At 44.6% G+C, this 20,935-nt stretch overlaps 3 protein-coding genes and 1 long non-coding RNA gene across 8 annotated transcripts in view; all 4 read right to left on the bottom strand.

Annotated features, from left to right (window-relative positions):
- Positions 1-2,522: 2,522 nt before the first annotated feature.
- LOC122870662 (proline-rich extensin-like protein EPR1) lies at positions 2,523-5,911 on the bottom strand. Its single transcript, XM_044185019.1, has 4 exons — positions 5,412-5,911; positions 3,169-3,308; positions 2,757-3,023; positions 2,523-2,545 (listed from the first exon to the last, which is right to left on the bottom strand). The coding sequence occupies exons 1-4, from the start codon at positions 5,909-5,911 to the stop codon at positions 2,523-2,525; spliced, it is 930 nt and encodes a 309-aa protein (XP_044040954.1).
- Positions 5,912-8,445: 2,534 nt separating this feature from the next.
- On the bottom strand, positions 8,446-9,412 carry LOC122870063 (C-C motif chemokine 3-like). The gene is made up of 3 exons (XM_044183766.1): positions 9,253-9,412; positions 9,043-9,154; positions 8,446-8,775 (listed from the first exon to the last, which is right to left on the bottom strand). The coding sequence occupies exons 1-3, from the start codon at positions 9,320-9,322 to the stop codon at positions 8,682-8,684; spliced, it is 276 nt and encodes a 91-aa protein (XP_044039701.1). The 5' UTR covers positions 9,323-9,412; the 3' UTR covers positions 8,446-8,681.
- Positions 9,413-12,363: 2,951 nt separating this feature from the next.
- LOC122870000 lies at positions 12,364-15,887 on the bottom strand. Its single transcript, XR_006376465.1, has 2 exons — positions 15,760-15,887; positions 12,364-15,681 (listed from the first exon to the last, which is right to left on the bottom strand). It is a non-coding gene; the product is annotated as an uncharacterized LOC122870000 (long non-coding RNA).
- A 740-nt stretch (positions 15,888-16,627) lies between these two features.
- Positions 16,628-20,935, bottom strand: part of tbc1d14 (TBC1 domain family, member 14) — a 78,258-nt gene continuing 73,950 nt past the window's right edge. For all 5 annotated transcript variants that reach the window (XM_044183551.1, XM_044183553.1, XM_044183552.1 and 2 more), the window contains 2 exons: positions 18,419-18,677; positions 16,628-18,341 (listed from right to left, as the gene is read on the bottom strand). In XM_044183551.1, coding sequence (XP_044039486.1) covers positions 18,285-18,341; positions 18,419-18,677 — 316 coding nt within the window. In that variant the 3' untranslated portion in view covers positions 16,628-18,284. The remainder of the gene's footprint in view (positions 18,342-18,418; positions 18,678-20,935) is intronic.

Here is a 20,935-nt window from a genome sequence, read left to right on the forward strand (position 1 = left end):
CAACCCCACAACCACAACGCACTCCCTCACCAGAATTCTAATCAGAACACCTGTTGCCAATCACACACCTGATCTCCATCTGCATCACTCCAGCCCCAGTACAAAAACACACCACTCACCTCAGTCAGTGTCCGGTCTTGTTTCAACAAGGACACTACTCTCTATCCTGCATGACAGCGTTTCGGACTCCAACCTTGGAAAAGAGTGCTTTCTCCTCTCCTGAGCTCCCGCCTCCTGCCTTGTGTTTCTCCTGTCTCCCGTGTGTGTGTTTCTAGCCTCTGATCTCCAACCCTGCTAAGCTAAGGACAGTATCAGTAGCCATTATCCATAATTCTATTCACTGCTTGTATCCATCTTGTACAAGAAACCATCTGTGTCTCCATCTTGGTGTCTCTGGCCTACTCTGTCCATAATAGAAAACTGGACCTCATGCGACGACAGCATGCGTGCCACAGACCCGTTCCAGGAGCTGGTGGATATCGTGCACCGTGGCCTCATCGCACCACCATCAGTCGCCACATCACCCACCACTTCCGCATCCGCCTCTGTCATGCCGCCATCTCCGGCATGTGCCAGTCCCATGGCCAAACCAACGGCCTTCTCTGACTTGGCAGAGGATTGCAACGGCTTCATTCTGCAGTGTTCACCAGTCCTGGAGATGCAGTCTTCCCTATACCCGACCGAACGCTCCAAGGTAGCCTTCATCATTTCCCAGCTCCAGGGGCGAGCGCTACAGTGGGCTGAATCCATCTGGGCCCAAGATGGACCGTGACCCAATCCCTGACCAACTTCCTATCCCATTTTAAGGAGGTGTTTGGGAGAACAGCGGGGGATACATCCACCGGCGAACATCTCTACCACCTCAAGCAAGGTCACTGCTCCGTCAATGACTACGCCCTGAAGTTTCAAACCCTCGCCGCTGCTAGCAGCTGGAATGAACAATCCCTCATCACCACTTTTCTTCAGGGATTGGAGTCCAGGGTAAGACTGCATCTCACCGCATATGAAGACACCATTGGCCTCGAGAGGTTCATCCAGCTAGCCATCCGAGTAGCTACCCGTATGCAGGCGTGTTTGGTTGAACACCAGGACCAGCAATTTTCCATCCCATCCCTCCGCCAGCCAGAGAGTCACCGCTCTCCAGAACCAGACCAAGAGCCCATGCAGCTAGAATCCAGCAGGCTGACTCCAGCTGAGCGGCAGAGACAGCTGACCCGGGGTTTGTGCTTGTACTGCGGAACCACAGTATCTCATCCTGTCCAGTAAGACTGCTCCGACCCATGGTGAGTGCCATCCTTCCTTCCATTAAGAATGTGAAACCGCTAGCGACCAAGATAACCTTGATCACCCCTGACTTGTCCCTCCCAGTACAAGCCCTCAGCGACTCCAGGTCAGCTGGCAACTTCATCTCCAGCACCCTCTGCCGCCAGCTCCACCTTAAGACCATACCCACACCCAAAATCTACCAGATCCATGCAGTAACCGGAAGACCCCTCAGCCGAGCCTGTGTCCGAAAGGCCGCCGGCCCTGCCACCATCAGGGTTGGTGTGCTGCATGAGGAGCAACAACATCTGCTGGTTCTGGAGGGCTCGACCACGGAGGTGATCTTAGGGCGCCCCTGGCTCGAACAACACAACTCCATCATTTCCTGAACCACCGGTGAGGTGTTGCAGTGGGGTCATTCCTGTTTCCCAGACTGTTTCCCTTGCTTGCCCTCACCATCTCCTCCTCGCCCGAAGAAACTTCCAGTCTTCACCACATCCGTCGAGAGTCCGCGAGAGAAACAGTCTGTGGATATTCCTACCTGTTACGCCACCTTCCGAGATGTATTCTGCCCTAAGAGAGCTGCCCAGTTGCCTCCACACCGGCCATGGGACTGTGCCATCAACCTCATACTGGGTGAACCAGTGCCCCGTGGGAAAATATACCCCCTCTCTATTCCCAAACAGAAAGCCATGGGGGAGTACATCAAGGAGGCCTTGGCCCAAGGATACATCAGACCCTCTACATCTCCGGCAGCATCCAGTTTCTTCTTTGTGGCCAAAAAGGACGGAAACTCTCGGAAACTCAGCCTGGTGGAGAGAAATTATGACATCGGCAACCGCGAACTGCTTGCCATCAAGCTGGCCCTGGAGGAATGGAGGCATTGGTTGGAGGGTGCCAAACACCCTTTCAAAGTACTCACTGATCACAAAAACCTAGAGTACCTCCAAAACGCCAAACGGCTAAACCCCCGCACTCTTCTTCACTCGGTTTCATTTCAACATCTCCTACCGTCTGTCACGCACTAACAGGCAGAGGACACCGAGATAGAAGGGAATGTCTTTATTGATGATGACAGCCAGCAGTGGAGAGTGTGGAGATAGGTAGAGTGGATCTGGGGAAGTTACCGGAGGGAAGCCACAGGAGACCGGAGAGACCAAGGAGGAATGGAGAAGCCACTGAGGACTGGCGATGACACGGAGGCCTGGAGAACACACGGGGAACTGGAGAGACACAGGAACGATATGGTGCATGGAGTCCTATCCACAAACGAGGTTGGACACTGAGTGTGGAGAGTGGAGTGATTTTATCCTGGGTGTGATTGGGGCTGATTAAGGGCAGGAGTGTAATTAGGAGCAGGTGTGGGTGATTATGGGCTGGTGAGGACATGACAGGCTGTGACAGTACCCCCTCCTCCACGGCCAGCTCCCGAGGGCCGAAACCCCCCTCCCTCCCCCCGACGCGGTGGCCCGTAACCCAGGGAGCACGCTGACCGGAGTCCGGTCTCGCCGGGTGGACGACCCAGAGCTTGGAGACGGGGGGAGATCGTCGCGGACTCTGGCGGATGACCAGGGGCTTGGAGACAGGGGGAAAACGTCGCGGACTCTGGCGGACGACCAGGGGCTTGGAGACGGGGGGAGACCGTCGCGGACTCTGGCGGACGACCAGGGGCTTGGAGACGGCAGGAGACCGTCGCGGACTCTGGCGGACGACCAGGGGCTTGAAGACGGCGGGAGGCCGTCGCGGACTCTGGCAGACGGCTGGAGACCGGAGAGGAGACTGGAGAGGAGACCTCCGGGCTGGAGACCGGAGAGGAGACTGGAGAGGAGACCTCCGGGCTGGAAGCCGGAGAGGAAACTGGAGAGGAGACCTCCGGGCTGGAAGCCGGAGAGGACACTGGCTAACTGCGGACCTCCGGGCTGGAAACCGGAGAGGAGACTGGCTGACTGCGGACCTCCGGGCTGGAAGCCGGAGAGGAGACAGGCTGACTGCGGACCTCCGGGCTAGAAGCCGGAGCGGAGACTGGCTGACTGCGGACCTCCGGGCTGGAAGCCGGAGCGGACTCTGGCTGGCTGTCATCTTAGCGGTTTCGGTCCAACCTTCTGTCACGCACTAACAGGCAGAGGACACTGAGATGGAAGGGAATGGAGAGACACAGGAACGGTATGGTGCATGGAGTCCTATCCACAAACGAGGTTGGACACTGAGTGTGGAGAGTGGAGTGATTTTATCCTGGGTGTGATTGGGGCTGATTAAGGGCAGGAGTGTAATTAGGAGCAGGTGTGGGTGATTATGGGCTGGTGAGGACATGACAGGCTGTGACACCGTCCTGGTGCCCAAAACATCAAAGCAGACGCCTTGTCCCGGTTGTACACACCCGAAGAATCCATAGAAGAACCCGAAACCATTCTCCCCAAACAACTCTTCGTAAACCCCATCCAGTGATTTCCAGTGGAAACAGCAGAATGTATGTTCAACCACATCTTCCGGTATTAAATAAAATAAAAATAAAAAATTAGGACGAAATTTAAAATCAAGTTACAAGGGGGTTTTTAATTTTTTTTCTTTCATTTTTGCTGTGTGCCAGATATCTGCTCCCTGAAGCAAAAATATGGTTGTAGAAAAGAACTAAAGACATGATTACACAGTGGCCAGTGGTCGGCTGGGGGTGTGGGAGACCTGGACATTTAAGAAGAAACGGCCATGAGCGACATTGGGGCCAAAAGGGTCCTCAAACAAGAACCAAGTGTTCCAACATCACCCCCAACAATCACCAGAAAATGGACCGTCCAGCATATACATGGGCTCTGAGCAGAGTTACTAGGGGTGCCCAGGTGGTCTGCGGGTCAGCTGCCTATGATTTCCAAGGGGGGTGATAAAGAGTCGATGCTGTTGGTTCAAACAAAGGCAAAACATCTTCAGTGATGGAGGATTCAGGTGCAACATACATCTCCCCCGGTCTGGACAATTTGTCAAGACGCAAAATGCAGCTGATTCCCACCACAGAGCCATTAACTCTAAACATAGATAAATAACAGACACAAATATTAATATTACTCATAGCAGACACTCCTGTTAGATTATTGGGTAGAAACGCCCTATGAAAATTAAAAGTATGGTGTAGTCCGGATGGCATTTAACAGACACTTCAGATGCCTCTTAGGGCATCACAACAATCCAAAATGAGATTGACACCTTTCAACCTTGCACAGATTATTTATTATGTTTTTTATAGAAGTGCAACACAAAGCAGGTTTAGTTTGATCTATCTGTTAATGACCTGGATTGCCTTACAGTATGACCGTGATGGATTTTCATCTGGATACCCAGCAATGGTGGCACACTGATAGAAACCAAATAAGTGTTGTTTCTGAATGTTAGTTTTATTTGTTTTATAGTGGGTGTATTGTTTAATACCTTAATTTATTTGCAAAAATAATTGTTATGAGTTGTAAGAGCTTCGTCTCCCTTATGTCCTTGTGTGTCTCATACAAAGTCCCTAAAGAAATTTTGTTTTGGTTGGGAAACTATGCAAGACAGCATGAAACAATGGCTGCCTTTGTTAAAGCACAGATACCAAAAGCAAAGCCTCCATCATTAAATTATCACTGCAACATTGTTACAACACAGACAGGCAGGGGACACTGAGATGGACCAGAATGTTCTTTATTGAATGACAGCCCGAGATAGAGGGTATGGAGAGATCACTGGAGACAGGCTGGGGGATCACTGGAGACAGGGAGATTGAAGAAACAGGTAATATGCCGAGTGACATAGAGAGTCCTATATTCCAACGAGGTCGGACATATACTGAGGTGAGTGCAGGTCTTTTGTACTGGCTGTGATTGTGACTAATGGGGAGCAGGAGTGTAATTGGGAGCAGGTGTAGGTGATTGGTGGATGGTGGAGCCTGGCATATCTGTGACAGTACCATCCTCTCCACGGCCAGCTCCCGAGGGCCGGAACCCCCCCCACGATGTGGTGGCCGTCCTCCACCACGGGGAGCAGGCTGATCCGGGCGACCGGCCAGAGCCTGGGCAGGTGTGGAGCTGGGAGGCCTCGGATGGACGACCAGGAGCTTGGACCAGGGTGGAGCTGGGGACCCCAGGCGGACGACCAGGAGCTTGGACCATGGTGGAGCTGGGGACCTCGGGCGGACGGCCCGGAGCTTGGACCAGGGTGGAGCTGGGGACCTCGGGCAGACGGCCCGGGGCTGGCCAGGCGAGGAGCTGGGGACCTCAGGTGAACGGCCCGGGGACTGGACGGGCGAGGTGCAGGGTACCCCGGGTGGATGGCCCAGGGGCTTGATAGGGTCGGAGCTGCAATCCTGCGCCTTGCGATTAAGTTCACTCCCTTCTGGAGGTCTGGTGGAATGCCTGTGGTACAGATGGGAGGTTACCGGAGGTCGGCGGCGAAGACGAAGGCTGGGACCCTCCGGAGGTCTGCTGACCGGACAGGGGTCCGGCGACGGGACGTCAGGACCGGAGCCCAGCGGCTGGGCCTCAGGGCTGGGAGCCGGCGTCTGGGCATCCGGGCTGGGAGCCGGCGTCTGGGCCTCTGGGCCTCTGGGCTGGAGACTGCCGTCTGGACAGCAGAGCTGGAGACCGGCGTCTGGACAGTAGGGCTGGAAGCGGGGAGCTGCTGCCATCCCGCAGGAAGTGATAACTGCTGCGATCCAACAGGGACTGGAGAAGACTGCTGCCATCCCATAGGAAGTGATGACTGCTGCAATCCGGCAGGGACTGGAGGAGGCTGCTGCAATCCAGCAGGGACTGGAGGAGGCTGCTGCGATCCCGCAGGAAGTGATGACTGCTGCGATCCACCAGGGACTGGATGAGGCTGCTGCGATCCAGCAGGGACTGGAGGCGGCAGCTGAGATCCAGCAGGAACTGGAGGCGGCGGCGGAGCAGGCGAGCAGCTGGGAGGCGGAGCAGGCGAGCAGCCGGGAGGCGGAGCAGGCGAGCAGCCGGGAGGCGGAGAAGGCGAGCAGCCTGTCTCTTAGACCCCATTCCAACTAGGCTGCTTAAAGATGTTTTACCCTTAGTTAACCCTTCTGTATATCTAACCTTCTCTTTCTCTCTAAGTTCCTTGAGAAAGCAGTCGCCAATCAGTTGTGTGACTTTCTAAATACCATTAGTTTATTTGGGAATTTTCAGTCAGGATTTAAAGTAATAATAAATAAAATAATAATAAAATAAAGTCATAATAGTAGGAATGATAATAATAGTGAAAAGACTAATAATGACAATTGTAGTAGTAGTTATCGAGCAGGAACACGGGGGCAGCAGGTTTCGCATAATCACCGACCCAGACTGCAGCTCTGGAAGCAGAAATAACTACTGAAAGCGACACATGAGAAAGGAGAGAGATGAGAAACCACAAATCTAAGGGAGAGCTTGCCCATTTGTGACAGTGGTGGTGGACATGCCTGGTTTTCATGCTCAAAAAACTCCAGATTTCCATCACATATCTGCGATGCGATGTACAGCCAAGAGAACAGGAAACAGTCATTCTTCTTCTTCTTCGGGGATGAGAGCTGTTGTTGGGACCTGGACTTCTCTCTGACTAGAGGCTGACTGAATAGAGGGAGGTTGTTCCTCTTGATGGGATCTTTGATGGGCTTCATCTGGTTTTCCAGGTGCTTGCTGACATAGGTGTCCTACTGGCTCTGTCCAAGTTTCTCTGTCTGGTTCATAGTGTCAATGACTGATCTGTGTCTCTGGTATCCAGTATGGGAATTCTGCTCTTTTCACAGAATGGATTGCCCATGTCTTCTATAGCACCAGTTATTGCTTTAACATCTCATACAAATGCCATCTGTGCATGTTTGACCTGCTCATGGTGCCGGGTGTCAGTCTCTCCCTTCTCAGTGGAAGCCTGAAACTCTCCAACCACACGTGCCATCTTGGGACCAGACACCATCCAGTGTTGCAGAGCTGCAGGGTTCTCTGTCAGGCCCACAACACCACCATTACCTTTCACAGAGGCATTGTTCTGCTAGTATCTGTTCCTACCAATTATTCAACTACTAAACTAAGTATTATAAAGGAAGCATTGGGAACTGAATTGTACTCTCACATGTCACAGTTCGAAAACATGTATAATTCCACCAAAATTAAATATATTGATGGTTTTACTATTATATAGTACCATGAATGCCAGATATATGTAGTTCGGTAGTTGCTAACATGTTGTAAATAGTACCACTGCATTCCTCATCCAAAGTGATGTAAATGGGGAGGGTTTTAAGGGCCAAAACTAAATATATAAATACATAAATAATTATATAATTAAATGCTTAAATAAATGAATGATTGATGAATGAACAGTATTACAGACCCAGCATGCTCAACCAGTTGATCAAGCTCTCTTTGACCGAGCTATGAGTTTGCACTATCAAAAGAAGGACAGCCAGGTCGACCAGCGTTGCTGTTGCAGCCCTCCATCACCCCTGCAGGGGGTGATCCTCTGTGAGGATTGTGAATACAGCTTCATAATTTCTGTGTCAGTCAGGACCAATATCATTCCAATTTGTTCAGCGAAGCCCTCAAACTGATCTAAAAGCATAGGAAATGGCATTTGCCTCTATCTGTTCAGCTACAGCCAACATATCCATCATTGTAACATGCAAGATTTCCAAATGTATGTAAATATAAATATATATAAATTAATAAATAAATATAGTATTTATATATTTAATGTCTCATTTAATTTGTTATTTATTTATTTATTGACAATTAAGCATTAAATTACATAATTGTTTATTTATTCATTTATTTAAGCATTTAATTATATAATTATTTATGTATTTATATATTTAGTTTCGGCCCTTAAAACCCTCCACAGGGGTGCACTCCAAGTCAGTCATAAATGAATAATACATTATTTAAATAGTGTTTAAATTAAGCTCTTCTTTTAAGGAAATTTCCTATTTTCCCTCTAATTAGTATGAAATTATATAGTTCTTTCAGGAAACAAAAATTAGTAGTAATTATACAATTACAGACTAATAAAATAAGGTGTTATCAACTTTTTAACTTTTTTTTCTTGGGTCAACATTTTTTGTAATTTTAGACCAAGTCTAAGACAGATTAAGTCTTGTGCAAACCGAAGACTTGACAAGTTGTTTTCTAGCTTAGAAGGAATTGAGAAGAGGTAAGGCAAAGTTTTCACACTACTGACTGTATTTGTATGAGGTTTATTCTGTATTATATTGTGGGTAATACAAAGCATCCAAAAGACATTACAAAAAAAGGATAAGTTGGTCAATGTGCCAATGCAGGCTCACAATGTAACACCAGAGATAACAGATTTGCACATTAATACCAAAATCATGACCACATTGTAAAATGCATTTCATAGTGCGATTTGATAAAGCAACCGCAGTAACTTGAAAGAAGGATGAGCAGGCAGCTGGTTTAAAAGGAGCTTTCGTCCACACTTTTCATGATGTTCTCAACCCAGGAGAGATTTGGATCCGCACAGATGTGACGAGACTTTTGTGTGACCAGACTGAAAGAAAGAAGTTTGACTTTTTTTTAAAGAATAACAAATACAAAGTAGGAAACAAATACAAAGTAGAAAATTAAGATTTACATATTAGAATTAAGATTCTAATATGTAGTGTGCAGGATGTGTGAAATGTTGAAATGTGCACTTTATTTTTTTTTTTTAAATGTCCATGAATTGTGATTGATTTACGAAATAATTGTCACACTGAATAATACTTGTTATACTTTAGGTCATTGTATTAAAATAAACTCAGTTTTCAGCACTTACATGGCTCCAGTCTTTGGGCACCGGTAATCAGTCATGTAATATGAGTGGATGAGGTTTTTCTTCACTCTTCTGGGGTAGAATTTGAAGCAGCAGTCGTCAGGACCAACTTCATCTGAAGAAAAGACCATAAATGTATTATCAATGGTGTTCTGAGAAGTAACACCTCTAACACAGAATATGTTAAAATTAGAAAATCTAAGGTTATCTTACTGCTGCAGATCACTGAGTAAAGCAGTGCAGCTCCCAAGATGCAGAGAAGAAAGATGTGACTGGTCTTCATGATGACTCGATATTCGGTGTGGTGTTACCTTTATCAAGATCAAAAATGTTTAAAGAAAAAATGGTGTCACTGTTGTGGAAAGGGGAGGGCAGTTGTGATTTCAAGGGGACTGAAGTTGCCTGTGGCAGAAACTTTCCACTCGGTTTTTGAAAAGGTTGAGTGGTAGATTGCAGAGGAAATGCAATTGTGGTTAGCCATGTAGCTCAAAGCATGACAGTGAAATACAGCTAAACCAATTGCTGCAATATTTCTACAGCCCCCTCTTAAGTCATATTAAAATAAAAGGAAAGACCTAATACCACACTGAAAATAGGTATTGGTGATGTTTTTTGCATTCAGGGTCCATTTTTTGTTTAGTTTTCACTTTTCTTACGCTAGTAGATGCTAGTAACTGGCCACATGAGTGGTCAAGTTTGCTCAGTTGAACAAAAATGAACTTGAATTTCAGCTTTTAAGCCAAAATGGATGAAAGGTTCTTTAAGTGCAGAAGTGCTTAAGCAACTTGCTATTTAATTCTGCCTGACATCATGCTTGTGTGTGTACATATATATATACACATATACAGTACATATATATATATATATATATATATACAGTACATATATATATATATATATATATATATATATATATATATACAGTACATACATACATATACACATATACATATACACATATACATATATATACATATGTACATATATACATACATATATACACATATATACATATATATACACATATATACATATATATATATACATATATATATAAAAAAAAAAACTTTGTCCTTCACCCTCCGCGGGTGGTCTCGTCCTTCGAGCTCGGGTCCTCTACCAGAGGCCTGGGAGCTTGAGGGTTCTGCGCAGTATCTTTGCTGTTCCCAGTACTGCACTCTTCTGGACCGAGATGTCTGCTGTTCTTCCAAGGATCTGCTGTAGCCACTCCTCCAGTTTGGGGGTCACTGCCCCGAGTGCTCCGATGACCACGGGTACCACTGTTGTCTTCACCTTCCAGGCCTTCTCCAGCTCTTCTCTGAGCCCTTGGTACTTCTCTAGTTTCTCATGACCACTGACAGGTGAAGTGAATAACACTGATAATCACGTTATCATGGCACCTGTCAGTGGGTGGGAACATTCTCAGTTCTCATTTTAGTGTTAGAAGCAGGAAAAAGGGGCAAGTGTAAGGATTTGAGCAACTTTGACCAAGGGCCAAATTGTGATGGCTAGACGACTGCGTCAAAGCATCTCCAAAACTGCAGCTCTTGTGGGGTGTTCCCGGTCTGCAATGGTCAGTAAATGGTCGAAAGTGGTCCAAGGAAGGAAATGCAGTGAACCGGCGACAGGGTCATGGGCGGCCAGGGCTCATTAATGCATGTGGGGAACCAAGGCTGGCCCGTGTGGTCCGATCCAACAGGCGAGCTACTGTAGCTCAGATTGCTGAAAAAATTAATGCTGGTTCTGATAAAAAGGTGTCAGAACACACAGTGCATCGCAGTTTGTTGCGTGTGGGGCTACATAGCCGCAGACCAGTCAGGGTGCCCATGCTGACCCCTGTCCACTAATATAGGGATCTGTATACATATAGGCCTACTGTGTATATAGGGACATATGTGTGTATTGGCATAATAACAAAGGTAACATGATGCCATTTCTGCAATTAAGTGGATAATCAGAATCAGAATCAGAAATACTTCATTGATCCCCGAAGGGAAACTCTTTGTTACAGCAGCTCGCCTTCACGTCAGTGAACACAGGAGAAAGTACTAGTAAAAAATATAATACAATACACTATAAAAACACTATAAAAACAGGTAAGAAAATAAATTAACTACCAGGTGGGTATAAGTATAAGATAAAGTAAGTGTGAGGTACCAAGTGGGTTTACCGGTTGATGATGATACTACAGTAAAATTATACAATGTAATAATATAAGTAATACGTAGTGGTGCATGTACTGTCGAGTTAAGTGTAGCTTATTGAGATTATTAAGATATTGCACAGCAGTAATGGAGGTATATAATATCAATATTTATAAATAGGAAAAACTAACATAGAAAAACTAAATATTGCACGGGAGCAATACACAGAATATTGCACAATTATTCAAGTATTGCAGAGATGTAATGATCTATGTCCAGTTTCGTGACCTAGGGTCATACAGACTAACCCTTAGAGGGAGGAGTTAAAGAGTTTGATGGCCACAAGCAGGAATGACTTCCTGTGGCGCTCTGTGGTGCTTTTTGGTGGGATGAGTCTTCCGCTGAAGGTACTCCTTTGCTTGACCAGCATGTTATGGAGCGGGTGGGAGACACTGTTCAAGATGGCGTGTAGTTTGGCCAGCATCCTCCTCTCTGACACCACCGCCAGAAAGTCCAGCTCCACCCCCACAATGTCACTGGCCTTATGGATCAGTTTGTTGAGTCTGTTGGCGTCCGCTACCTTCAACCTGCTGCCCCAGCATGCAACAGCATACAGGATAACACTGGCCACCACAGACTCAAACATCTTCAGCATTGTCCGGCAGATGTTGAAGGACCTCAGCCTCCTCAGAAAATAGAGGCGGCTCTGACCCTTCCTGTAAACAGCTTGTTCTTGGTCCAGTCCAGTTTATTATCCAAGTGTACTCCCAGGTACTTGTAATCCTCCACAATGTCCACACTGACCCCCTGGATGGAAACCGGGGTCACTGGTGCCTTGGCACTCCGTAGGTCTACAACCAGCTCTTTAGACTTTGTCGCATTGAGCTGCAGATGGTTCTGCTCACACCATGAGACAAAGTTACCCACCACAGCCCTGTATTCAGTAATAATATCCTGTTATTCATGTAATATGTGTTTAGTGTCTTTCAGCAACTGATGATTAATCAAAATAATCTGTCCAGGCATGATTTAACAGCAACATGCTCCTACTGGCTAGCTGGAGTTGGCAAAAGGCCGTCAGGGGCATTCATTTGCAAGTTTAAGTTGATAAGGCAGGTTGAGAGTAGTTTCATGTCATTTTCCATTAAACATGAACAAAGGGACACTGAACTGCTCCTGGTTGAATATGTATAGTTCTTTATTTTAATTAAAAAACTGTTTATACACACTTTAAGTGAGATACAGCTGCATGGTAACCCTCTGTCTCCATGTATGTCTATCAGTCCTCTACAGCACACAGGTCTCTTGAGGGGAAAAAAACAGACAATGCAAAACAACCCAAGAAATTACAGATATCCTGCAAATCAAACAGATCATTAGGCAACAGCATATTACCCTTTTTATTCAAATTTAGTTTAAATGAATTTAGTTTCTGACCATTGTGGAAGTAGGTAGTGTTAGTAGAGCTGGGAGGGTCAATTCATACACAGGCCAGCCTTTAATGTAACAACTAACTTGCAACTAACAGATCTGATACTGGAAATACCACTTAACTATGTATACACGCAAAACACACACACTTCAGTTATATTTTCAGCTGGTCACTCCTTAAAGGTCCAATGTGTAGAATTTAGTGGCATCTAGCAGTGAAATTGCAGTTTGCAACCATTTGAATAATGCTTGCCTCAAACTCCCCTTCCGAGCGTGTAGGAGAAACTACGGTGGCTGTGAAACTCACGAAAAACGCGAACAGCCCTATCTAGAGCCAGTGTTTGTCCGTTCTGGGCTACTGTAAAAAATGGTGGTGCAACATGGTGACCTCTGTAGAAAAAAAATGGCTTATTCTAAAAGGTAATGAAAACAACTATTCTTATTTTCAGGTGATTATACACTAATTAAAACATACTTATAAATATTATATTCCATTTCTGCCAATAGCTCCTCCTAAATGTTACACACTGGACCTTTAAGCACAAAAAAAACTTAAACAAAAAAATAAAGGATGGAAAACCGACAAGTGATGACATAAAGTGATAATGCTAGACACAATTCAAAGGCGTCCATGAATGTGCAAAAAGCTTTATTGCAGCCCTGCAGTGTGTCACCACACTGGGGAGAGTGGGAGGGAGGAGTGCATCAAGAAGAGTGATCAGAAAGTCTGCTGCATGGTGCTGAGCTGATGCAGACACTGAAACACTGACAGTGTGTCTGTTAGCAGCCATGAACCAGCTGACATGATGATTTATAAATGAAAGGTGCTTTCTGTTTTTAAACCCAGAGTATGTGTTATACTTCAGTAGTCTAGACAGATACGCCAAATGTCATGCCAATAAAGCCTATTGAATTGAAACTGAGGCCAAATAGAGACGTCACTAATATTACAGGGCACAAAAGGAAGTAAACTCCATCACACACACAAAATCAGTAGCACAACACATCGGATAAAGCAGCTTCATAACCAATAACAGGACAGTTACTGTGTTCGCACTGAGAAATGCCATCAGCAGTTTCTTTTTTTTCTTTTCAAGATTGTTGGCTGAGAAAATCTGACAACTGAACTCTTCAACAGACATCAACAGCTAAGGAGATTCCTGCACTTCTCAACTTTTATTTCATTTGATGAACAGGTCTGTGCAAAATGGGCAAAAAGACATTTAACAAACTGCTGCATTCCAGTATGGGATCAAAAGTCAGATGGTACTTCACTTTTTTTTAATCTGATTATCAAGAAATGCTGTGTATTAACTGTCTCGCCTACTGTATGTTAACTCATCAAAACAATGCTGGTAATGAAACTTCCCTCAACAGTGATGTAAATACTGGCCCCGCCCACTGCTGGTCACAAGGCCTGATAGATGATACAGCTACACCAGAGGGCCAGGTGACCACTGACATACACATATGTTCTGCAGGACAGGAAATAAGAATCTGTAATTCAAACATCACTTTGGAATGAACAACAAAACAAACTACCCAACTATCTTCATGCCACTGTGAATCTGTGAAACAGTCTCCTCACAAGTTTTGCTTTGTTTGGACTGGTGTTGGGTCTTGGGTCTGTTGCTTGTATTAATGGCAGACAAAAAGGGATGAGAAACTGTACTTAATGGGTGAAATCATTGATTTGCAAGGCTGAACAACCAGTCGGACAGATGCTGTTAAAGGACAGACACGCCACAGAACTAGAAGTAACGGTTTGCCACAGACACAAAGGCCGTGCAGTGCCCCATAGCTGATTGTCAAGTTGCTGTGTGGGGCCCTTAGATAACAGTATATATTTACTTTTAACACGCTTGTGTGGATATGCTGACTTCTCTGTGTAGGGCTGCAACTAACAATTACTTAATTTGACTGGATTGATAAATATTAAATAAATACAAAATTTAAAGACATCATACTCACACCAAGACATCAGGAAGCAAAACACTAACAAGCTGAAATGTACCTCAAACTTATTTAGAGCATGTCCATGTCTGACACTATATGTTCTGTGTGTCTAACAGCAACACATTACCTCATTATTAACTCCAGTTTCATTGACATAAATACACAGTAAAATGCATTTTACAGGCAGCTTATGACCTCTTTTTTAGAGGGTAAAAAAATTCATTAAATGTAACAATGTGGTGCTCTCAGAGACACCAAATTTGTCTTCAGATGTTTAACCTACAGCATGAAGGATATGTGCATTTTCATGGATTTTAACTGACAAAACACGCTTCAAGACTGAGAGTTGACTTCATGGAATGGTTCATGAAACAAATCTGTACCAACTGGAAAATGAAAAGCACACTGAGGTCAAAAGACAAAATCAACTCAGAGGACATGAAGGAAGATTGAGACACACAGAGACACTAGCTGAGGTTCACATCATTTCAGGACATTACTATTACTAATCTCTGTCTTTTTAGAGATTGGGGAGTCATATGTAGACTTTTGTTTTGTCATTAAAAATAGCCAACGTAAGAAAAGACTAGCTCAACTGTAGCTAAAAAGAGCGGTGACAGCAGAGAATTTAAATCTAAGTGGAGGATTTGAGTAGTAACTGGTATCGTTATGGTTTCCTCTGGTCTGTGGAGACCTCAATCAGCATGGTAGGTAAGAGTGTATGTGGGAGTGTGTGATACATTCTTCAGCCTCTGCCAGTTACACTTTCCAGTCCCCTGCTGGGTCTCTGAGCAGAGGAGGGGTGGTGAGAGATAAATAAGGCCTCGTTTTCCTTTTCACACCTCTCCCTCATCTCTGACAGACCCCTCCAGGGTCCTGGTTCCAGTTAGAGCAGTGACATGGCTCTGGAGAAGAGGTTTATTACAGCGGCTACAACCAGATATGTCCCTTTGAAGTTGAACAAAGGTCTCGCGCAGGTCCTTCCAGCCTGCTACGAGTCCAGTTATTCTGGTTGAGTCCGTTAGTGTATGGTGGTTTTCCTCTGATCATAGCTCAGTGCTTCAGCACCGGGCTGCCTCGCCTCCTGATTTTTCTGTAACGCCTGCAGGACCTGAGGAGATGGAGGGAGGTACAGTTAAAAAAATGTAAGAAACGAAATACCCTAAAATGTAAAGCTATAACACCCTACCTGTGCCCACTTCCTGTTGCGACTGGTCATGTGAATAGAGGCGATGTGCTGGAAGAGCTGCTCCGGGGATGAGGTCAGGCAGGCGGGTGAGGAACTGAGCCATGTGGATGAAGTCCATGCAGGTCAGGGCGTCCTGGTAGAGACGCACAATAGGCCCATTGCCGTGCGGAACAAGAACTCCTCGCCGTCTCTGCAGAACACATCCCACACCCGACATGCCAGGTCCAACGGCAGCGACTTACTGTACAGAGTGAAGATCCTGGAGGGACAGGTGGAGGCAGGGAGAGGAGTGCACTTAATATAGTAATACAATTCAAACAGAAGCACATAACATATTTGAATTTTTGAGATACACTTGCAACCTTATATTTTCTGTACAATAAAACATTAATAAGCATTTAAAAGTTGGTTACCTCTGTAGTTGTACCTAATATAACTAATATATAATGATAATAATAATGAGTCTCACACAGCTTTAAAAAAAGTTCTCCTGCAACATCAAATTGGGGTTTGTTATCATATAAGAAGACGGCATGTGGTTGAATCCTCACTCTACTTTGACAAACTCTACACATTTGAATGCTCAGAGGTTCACAAAACCATTTTAAGATCCCAATATCACTACATCAACAGTTTCTTAATTTTGAGTACATACAGTCAATTTCCCCCAGGTTGTGGGGTCAAAGTTCAGCTAAACTGAATTTTGACTCAATAAAGCTGATTTTTTAAATAGTTTTGATGACTTCAATTGTACTGTAGACAAGAATGCTTGAATAGTTGAACAGTTTTTATATACTCTATTTCATTCATGGCATTACGTTTTAGTCTGTAGCATTTAGTTTGCCGCTTTGTCATCAAAACAATGCTGGTAATGAAACTTCCCTCAACAGTGATGTAAATACTGGCCCCGCCCACTGCTGGTCACAAGGCCTGATAGATGATACAGCTACACCAGAGGGCCAGGTGACCACTGACATACACATATGTTCTGCAGGACAGGAAATAAGAATCTGTAATTCAAACATCACTTTGGAATGAACAACAAAACAAACTACCCAACTATCTTCATGCCACTGTGAATCTGTGAAACAGTCTCCTCACAAGTTTTGCTTTGTTTGGACTGGTGTTGGGTCTTGGGTCTGTTGCTTGTATTAATGGCAGACAAAAAGGGATGAGAAACTGTACTTAATGGGTGAAATCATTGATTTGCAAGGCTGAACAACCAGTCGGACAGATGCTGTTAAAGGACAGACACGCCACAGAACTAGAAGTAACGGTTTGCCACAGACACAAAGGCCGTGCAGTGCCCCATAGCTGATTGTCAAGTTGCTGTGTCGGGGCCCTTAGATAACAGTATATATTTACTTTTAACACGCTTGTGTGGATATGCTGACTTCTCTGTGTAGGGCTGCAACTAACAATTACTTAATTTGACTGGATTGATAAATATTAAATAAATACAAAATTTAAAGACATCATACTCACACCAAGACATCAGGAAGCAAAACACTAACAAGCTGAAATGTACCTCAAACTTATTTAGAGCATGTCCATGTCTGACACTATATGTTCTGTGTGTCTAACAGCAACACATTACCTCATTATTAACTCCAGTTTCATTGACATAAATACACAGTAAAATGCATTTTACAGGCAGCTTATGACCTCTTTTTAGAGGGTAAAAAAAATTCATTAAATGTAACAATGTGGTGCTCTCAGAGACACCAAATTTGTCTTCAGATGTTTAACCTACAGCATGAAGGATATGTGCATTTTCATGGATTTTAACTGACAAAACACGCTTCAAGACTGAGAGTTGACTTCATGGAATGGTTCATGAAACAAATCTGTACCAACTGGAAAATGAAAAGCACACTGAGGTCAAAAGACAAAATCAACTCAGAGGACATGAAGGAAGATTGAGACACACAGAGACACTAGCTGAGGTTCACATCATTTCAGGACATTACTATTACTAATCTCTGTCTTTTTAGAGATTGGGGAGTCATATGTAGACTTTTGTTTTTGTCATTAAAAATAGCCAACGTAAGAAAAGACTAGCTCAACTGTAGCTAAAAAGAGCGGTGACAGCAGAGAATTTAAATCTAAGTGGAGGATTTGAGTAGTAACTGGTATCGTTATGGTTTCCTCTGGTCTGTGGAGACCTCAATCAGCATGGTAGGTAAGAGTGTATGTGGGAGTGTGTGATACATTCTTCAGCCTCTGCCAGTTACACTTTCCAGTCCCCTGCTGGGTCTCTGAGCAGAGGAGGGGTGGTGAGAGATAAATAAGGCCTCGTTTTCCTTTTCACACCTCTCCCTCATCTCTGACAGACCCCCTCCAGGGTCCTGGTTCCAGTTAGAGCAGTGACATGGCTCTGGAGAAGAGGTTTATTACAGCGGCTACAACCAGATATGTCCCTTTGAAGTTGAACAAAGGTCTCGCGCAGGTCCTTCCAGCCTGCTACGAGTCCAGTTATTCTGGTTGAGTCCGTTAGTGTATGGTGGTTTTCCTCTGATCATAGCTCAGTGCTTCAGCACCGGGCTGCCTCGCTCCTGATTTTTCTGTAACGCCTGCAGGACCTGAGGAGATGGAGGGAGGTACAGTTAAAAAATGTAAGAAACGAAATACCCTAAAATGTAAAGCTATAACACCCTACCTGTGCCCACTTCCTGTTGCGACTGGTCATGTGAATAGAGGCGATGTGCTGGAAGAGCTGCTCCGGGGGGATGAGGTCAGGCAGGCGGGTGAGGAACTGAGCCATGTGGATGAAGTCCATGCAGGTCAGGACGTCCTGGTAGAGACGCAATAGGCCCATTGCCGTGCGGAACAAGAACTCCTCGCCGTCTCTGCAGAACACATCCCACACCCGACATGCCAGGTCCAACGGCAGCGACTTACTGTACAGAGTGAAGATCCTGGAGGGACAGGTGGAGGCAGGGAGAGGAGTGCACTTAATATAGTAATACAATTCAAACAGAAGCACATAACATATTTGAATTTTTGAGATACACTTGCAACCTTATATTTTCTGTACAATAAAACATTAATAAGCATTTAAAAGTTGGTTACCTCTGTAGTTGTACCTAATATAACTAATATATAATGATAATAATAATGAGTCTCACACAGCTTTAAAAAAAGTTCTCCTGCAACATCAAATTGGGGTTTGTTATCATATAAGAAGACGGCATGTGGTTGAATCCTCACTCTACTTTGACAAACTCTACACATTTGAATGCTCAGAGGTTCACAAAACCATTTTAAGATCCCAATATCACTACATCAACAGTTTCTTAATTTTGAGTACATACAGTCAATTTCCCCCAGGTTGTGGGGTCAAAGTTCAGCTAAACTGAATTTTGACTCCAATAAAGCTGATTTTTTTAAATAGTTTTGATGACTTCAATTGTACTGTAGACAAGAATGCTTGAATAGTTGAACAGTTTTTTTATATACTCTATTTCATTCATGGCATTACGTTTTAGTCTGTAGCATTTAGTTTGCCGCTTTGTGCAGCTCTTTATTCTGTGCACGACCTTGTACAAACTATTCTCTTTTGTTTATTTGATCTGAAACTGCCATTAGACTAAATCTGACTTTAATATAGTAAACTTTGTAACTGAGAACTGATTTTTTGGGCCACTTGGGGGCATTAGAAAGAAGTTGTAAACACAACAATGACATATCATCACCTTTTAAGTTGATTTGGTGAACTTGTTAGCAAACAATTGCTTATTTACACATCTAGAAGTTAAAGGTGGGGTATGCGATTTTGGAGAAATCCAATACCATGAAAAATACCATAATATAGAGCGAACAACGACACAGCAAGTAATGTAACATTAATGTAACATTAGCTACGTTGTGGGTTAGCTTAGCTTAGCTAGGTTGCGGTTACAGTTGCTGCTGGAAAGCTAACAGCCAAAGAGGACGAGACGGTTTCCCAGAGCCAGCACACCAGCTCTAGACAGTGATACTCACAACTCTCCTGCTGCTATAGCAAACAACACAACAACAGCATATCTTGGCAAACTAGAAAGTAAGCTGAATGTCTGTGGGCAAGTAATTTAATGTTACACACAAATCATGGCTGGAATTGCTGGAATAGTGTTGTGTTGCTTGGTCTGAGCCACTTTGTTTCCCATTTATAGAGCCAGGACTGTGTATAAACCAGATTATTTTTCAGCGCACACACAGAACGGACAGCTAGCGGACCGTGAGAAGATATTGGCTGAATTTGACAAAAAGATGTGTATTGGTTTGGAATAGCGAACTCCACCTTTAAAGAGCAACATTACCATTAATTTACAGTCATTTTTCTGTGCACTTGATAAATGTAAGTCCAACATTCACTCTCTGTTAGCTCAGTTTTTGGTCTCTACCAACTCATGAGGGAAATATCCGGCTCTTTAGCTGCTAAATGCTCCACTATGTTCAGCAGCGAGTTGCTAACTGTGTCTGTCTGCTGTTTAGTGTTGAGCAGGTAGAGTACAGTGGGTTTTTAAGAATTTTCACCATACTGCATAAAAAAATGGACGTAGTGTCCGTGACATCACCCATAGGTTTCTGAAGAGCCGCTGTGAAGGCACGGTGGCTCCAGCCATCGCCATTTTGGCAGTCCCTGACTCTGGTTAATCCAAAAATGGGCAAAGAGGTGGAGCTGAGGTGGGCCAAATGAAGCCTGGTTGATGAAACCACCTAGCGACAAGCCACCTGATAGGGCAACCACCTGTCACTCAAAGCGGCCACGTCCTTAATTATACGTAACTTTAAGCGTTAATGTAATTTAAATGGGTGAGATATAAAAATTCACCCCAGTACAGTTGTCATGAACGGGGAAATTAACTATACAGACCAAAACAGTTAGGCATTTTAACATGGGGGTTTAATGGGGACTGACTCGAATTTAGGGCCAGCCTCAAATTCGAGGAACTGTAGTTTTTGGCTGGCACTCCGGCGTTGGCTTAATTTTTCAGCCCTGGAGGTTGCCGCTTGGTTTTCACTGAAAACAGCTGCCTGCTACGATCAAAAAAGATGCTATGAGAGCTGTGAGAGTGAACCAAAATAGTAATTGTGGGCCGGACAGCTAAACAGTGAACTGAAACTCGCTCTAAATTCCGTAAAACAGAGAGGAGCTGTAGATTCAGGTGATAATTCTCTGTAGATGAGACAC

Source organism: Siniperca chuatsi, linkage group LG22, assembly GCF_020085105.1.
Source record: "Siniperca chuatsi isolate FFG_IHB_CAS linkage group LG22, ASM2008510v1, whole genome shotgun sequence".
Lineage (NCBI taxonomy): Eukaryota > Metazoa > Chordata > Actinopteri > Centrarchiformes > Sinipercidae > Siniperca > Siniperca chuatsi.

Coding starts and splice junctions, on each gene's coding strand:
- LOC122870662 (XM_044185019.1), bottom strand. CDS start 5,911: ATGGCAGCAGCTCCCCGCTTCCAGCCCTACTGTCCAGACGCCGGTCTC. Junction 3,309..5,411: donor CTCCGGGCCGTCCGCCCGAG/GTCCCCAGCTCC, acceptor TCCGGCTTCCAG/CCCGGAGGTCCGCAGTCAGC. Junction 3,024..3,168: donor TTCCAGCCCGGAGGTCCGCA/GTTAGCCAGTGT, acceptor TCCGGTCTCCAG/CCGTCTGCCAGAGTCCGCGA.
- LOC122870063 (XM_044183766.1), bottom strand. CDS start 9,322: ATGAAGACCAGTCACATCTTTCTTCTCTGCATCTTGGGAGCTGCACTG. Junction 9,155..9,252: donor TTACTCAGTGATCTGCAGCA/GTAAGATAACCT, acceptor TCTTTTCTTCAG/ATGAAGTTGGTCCTGACGAC. Junction 8,776..9,042: donor TGCCCAAAGACTGGAGCCAT/GTAAGTGCTGAA, acceptor TCTTTCTTTCAG/TCTGGTCACACAAAAGTCTC.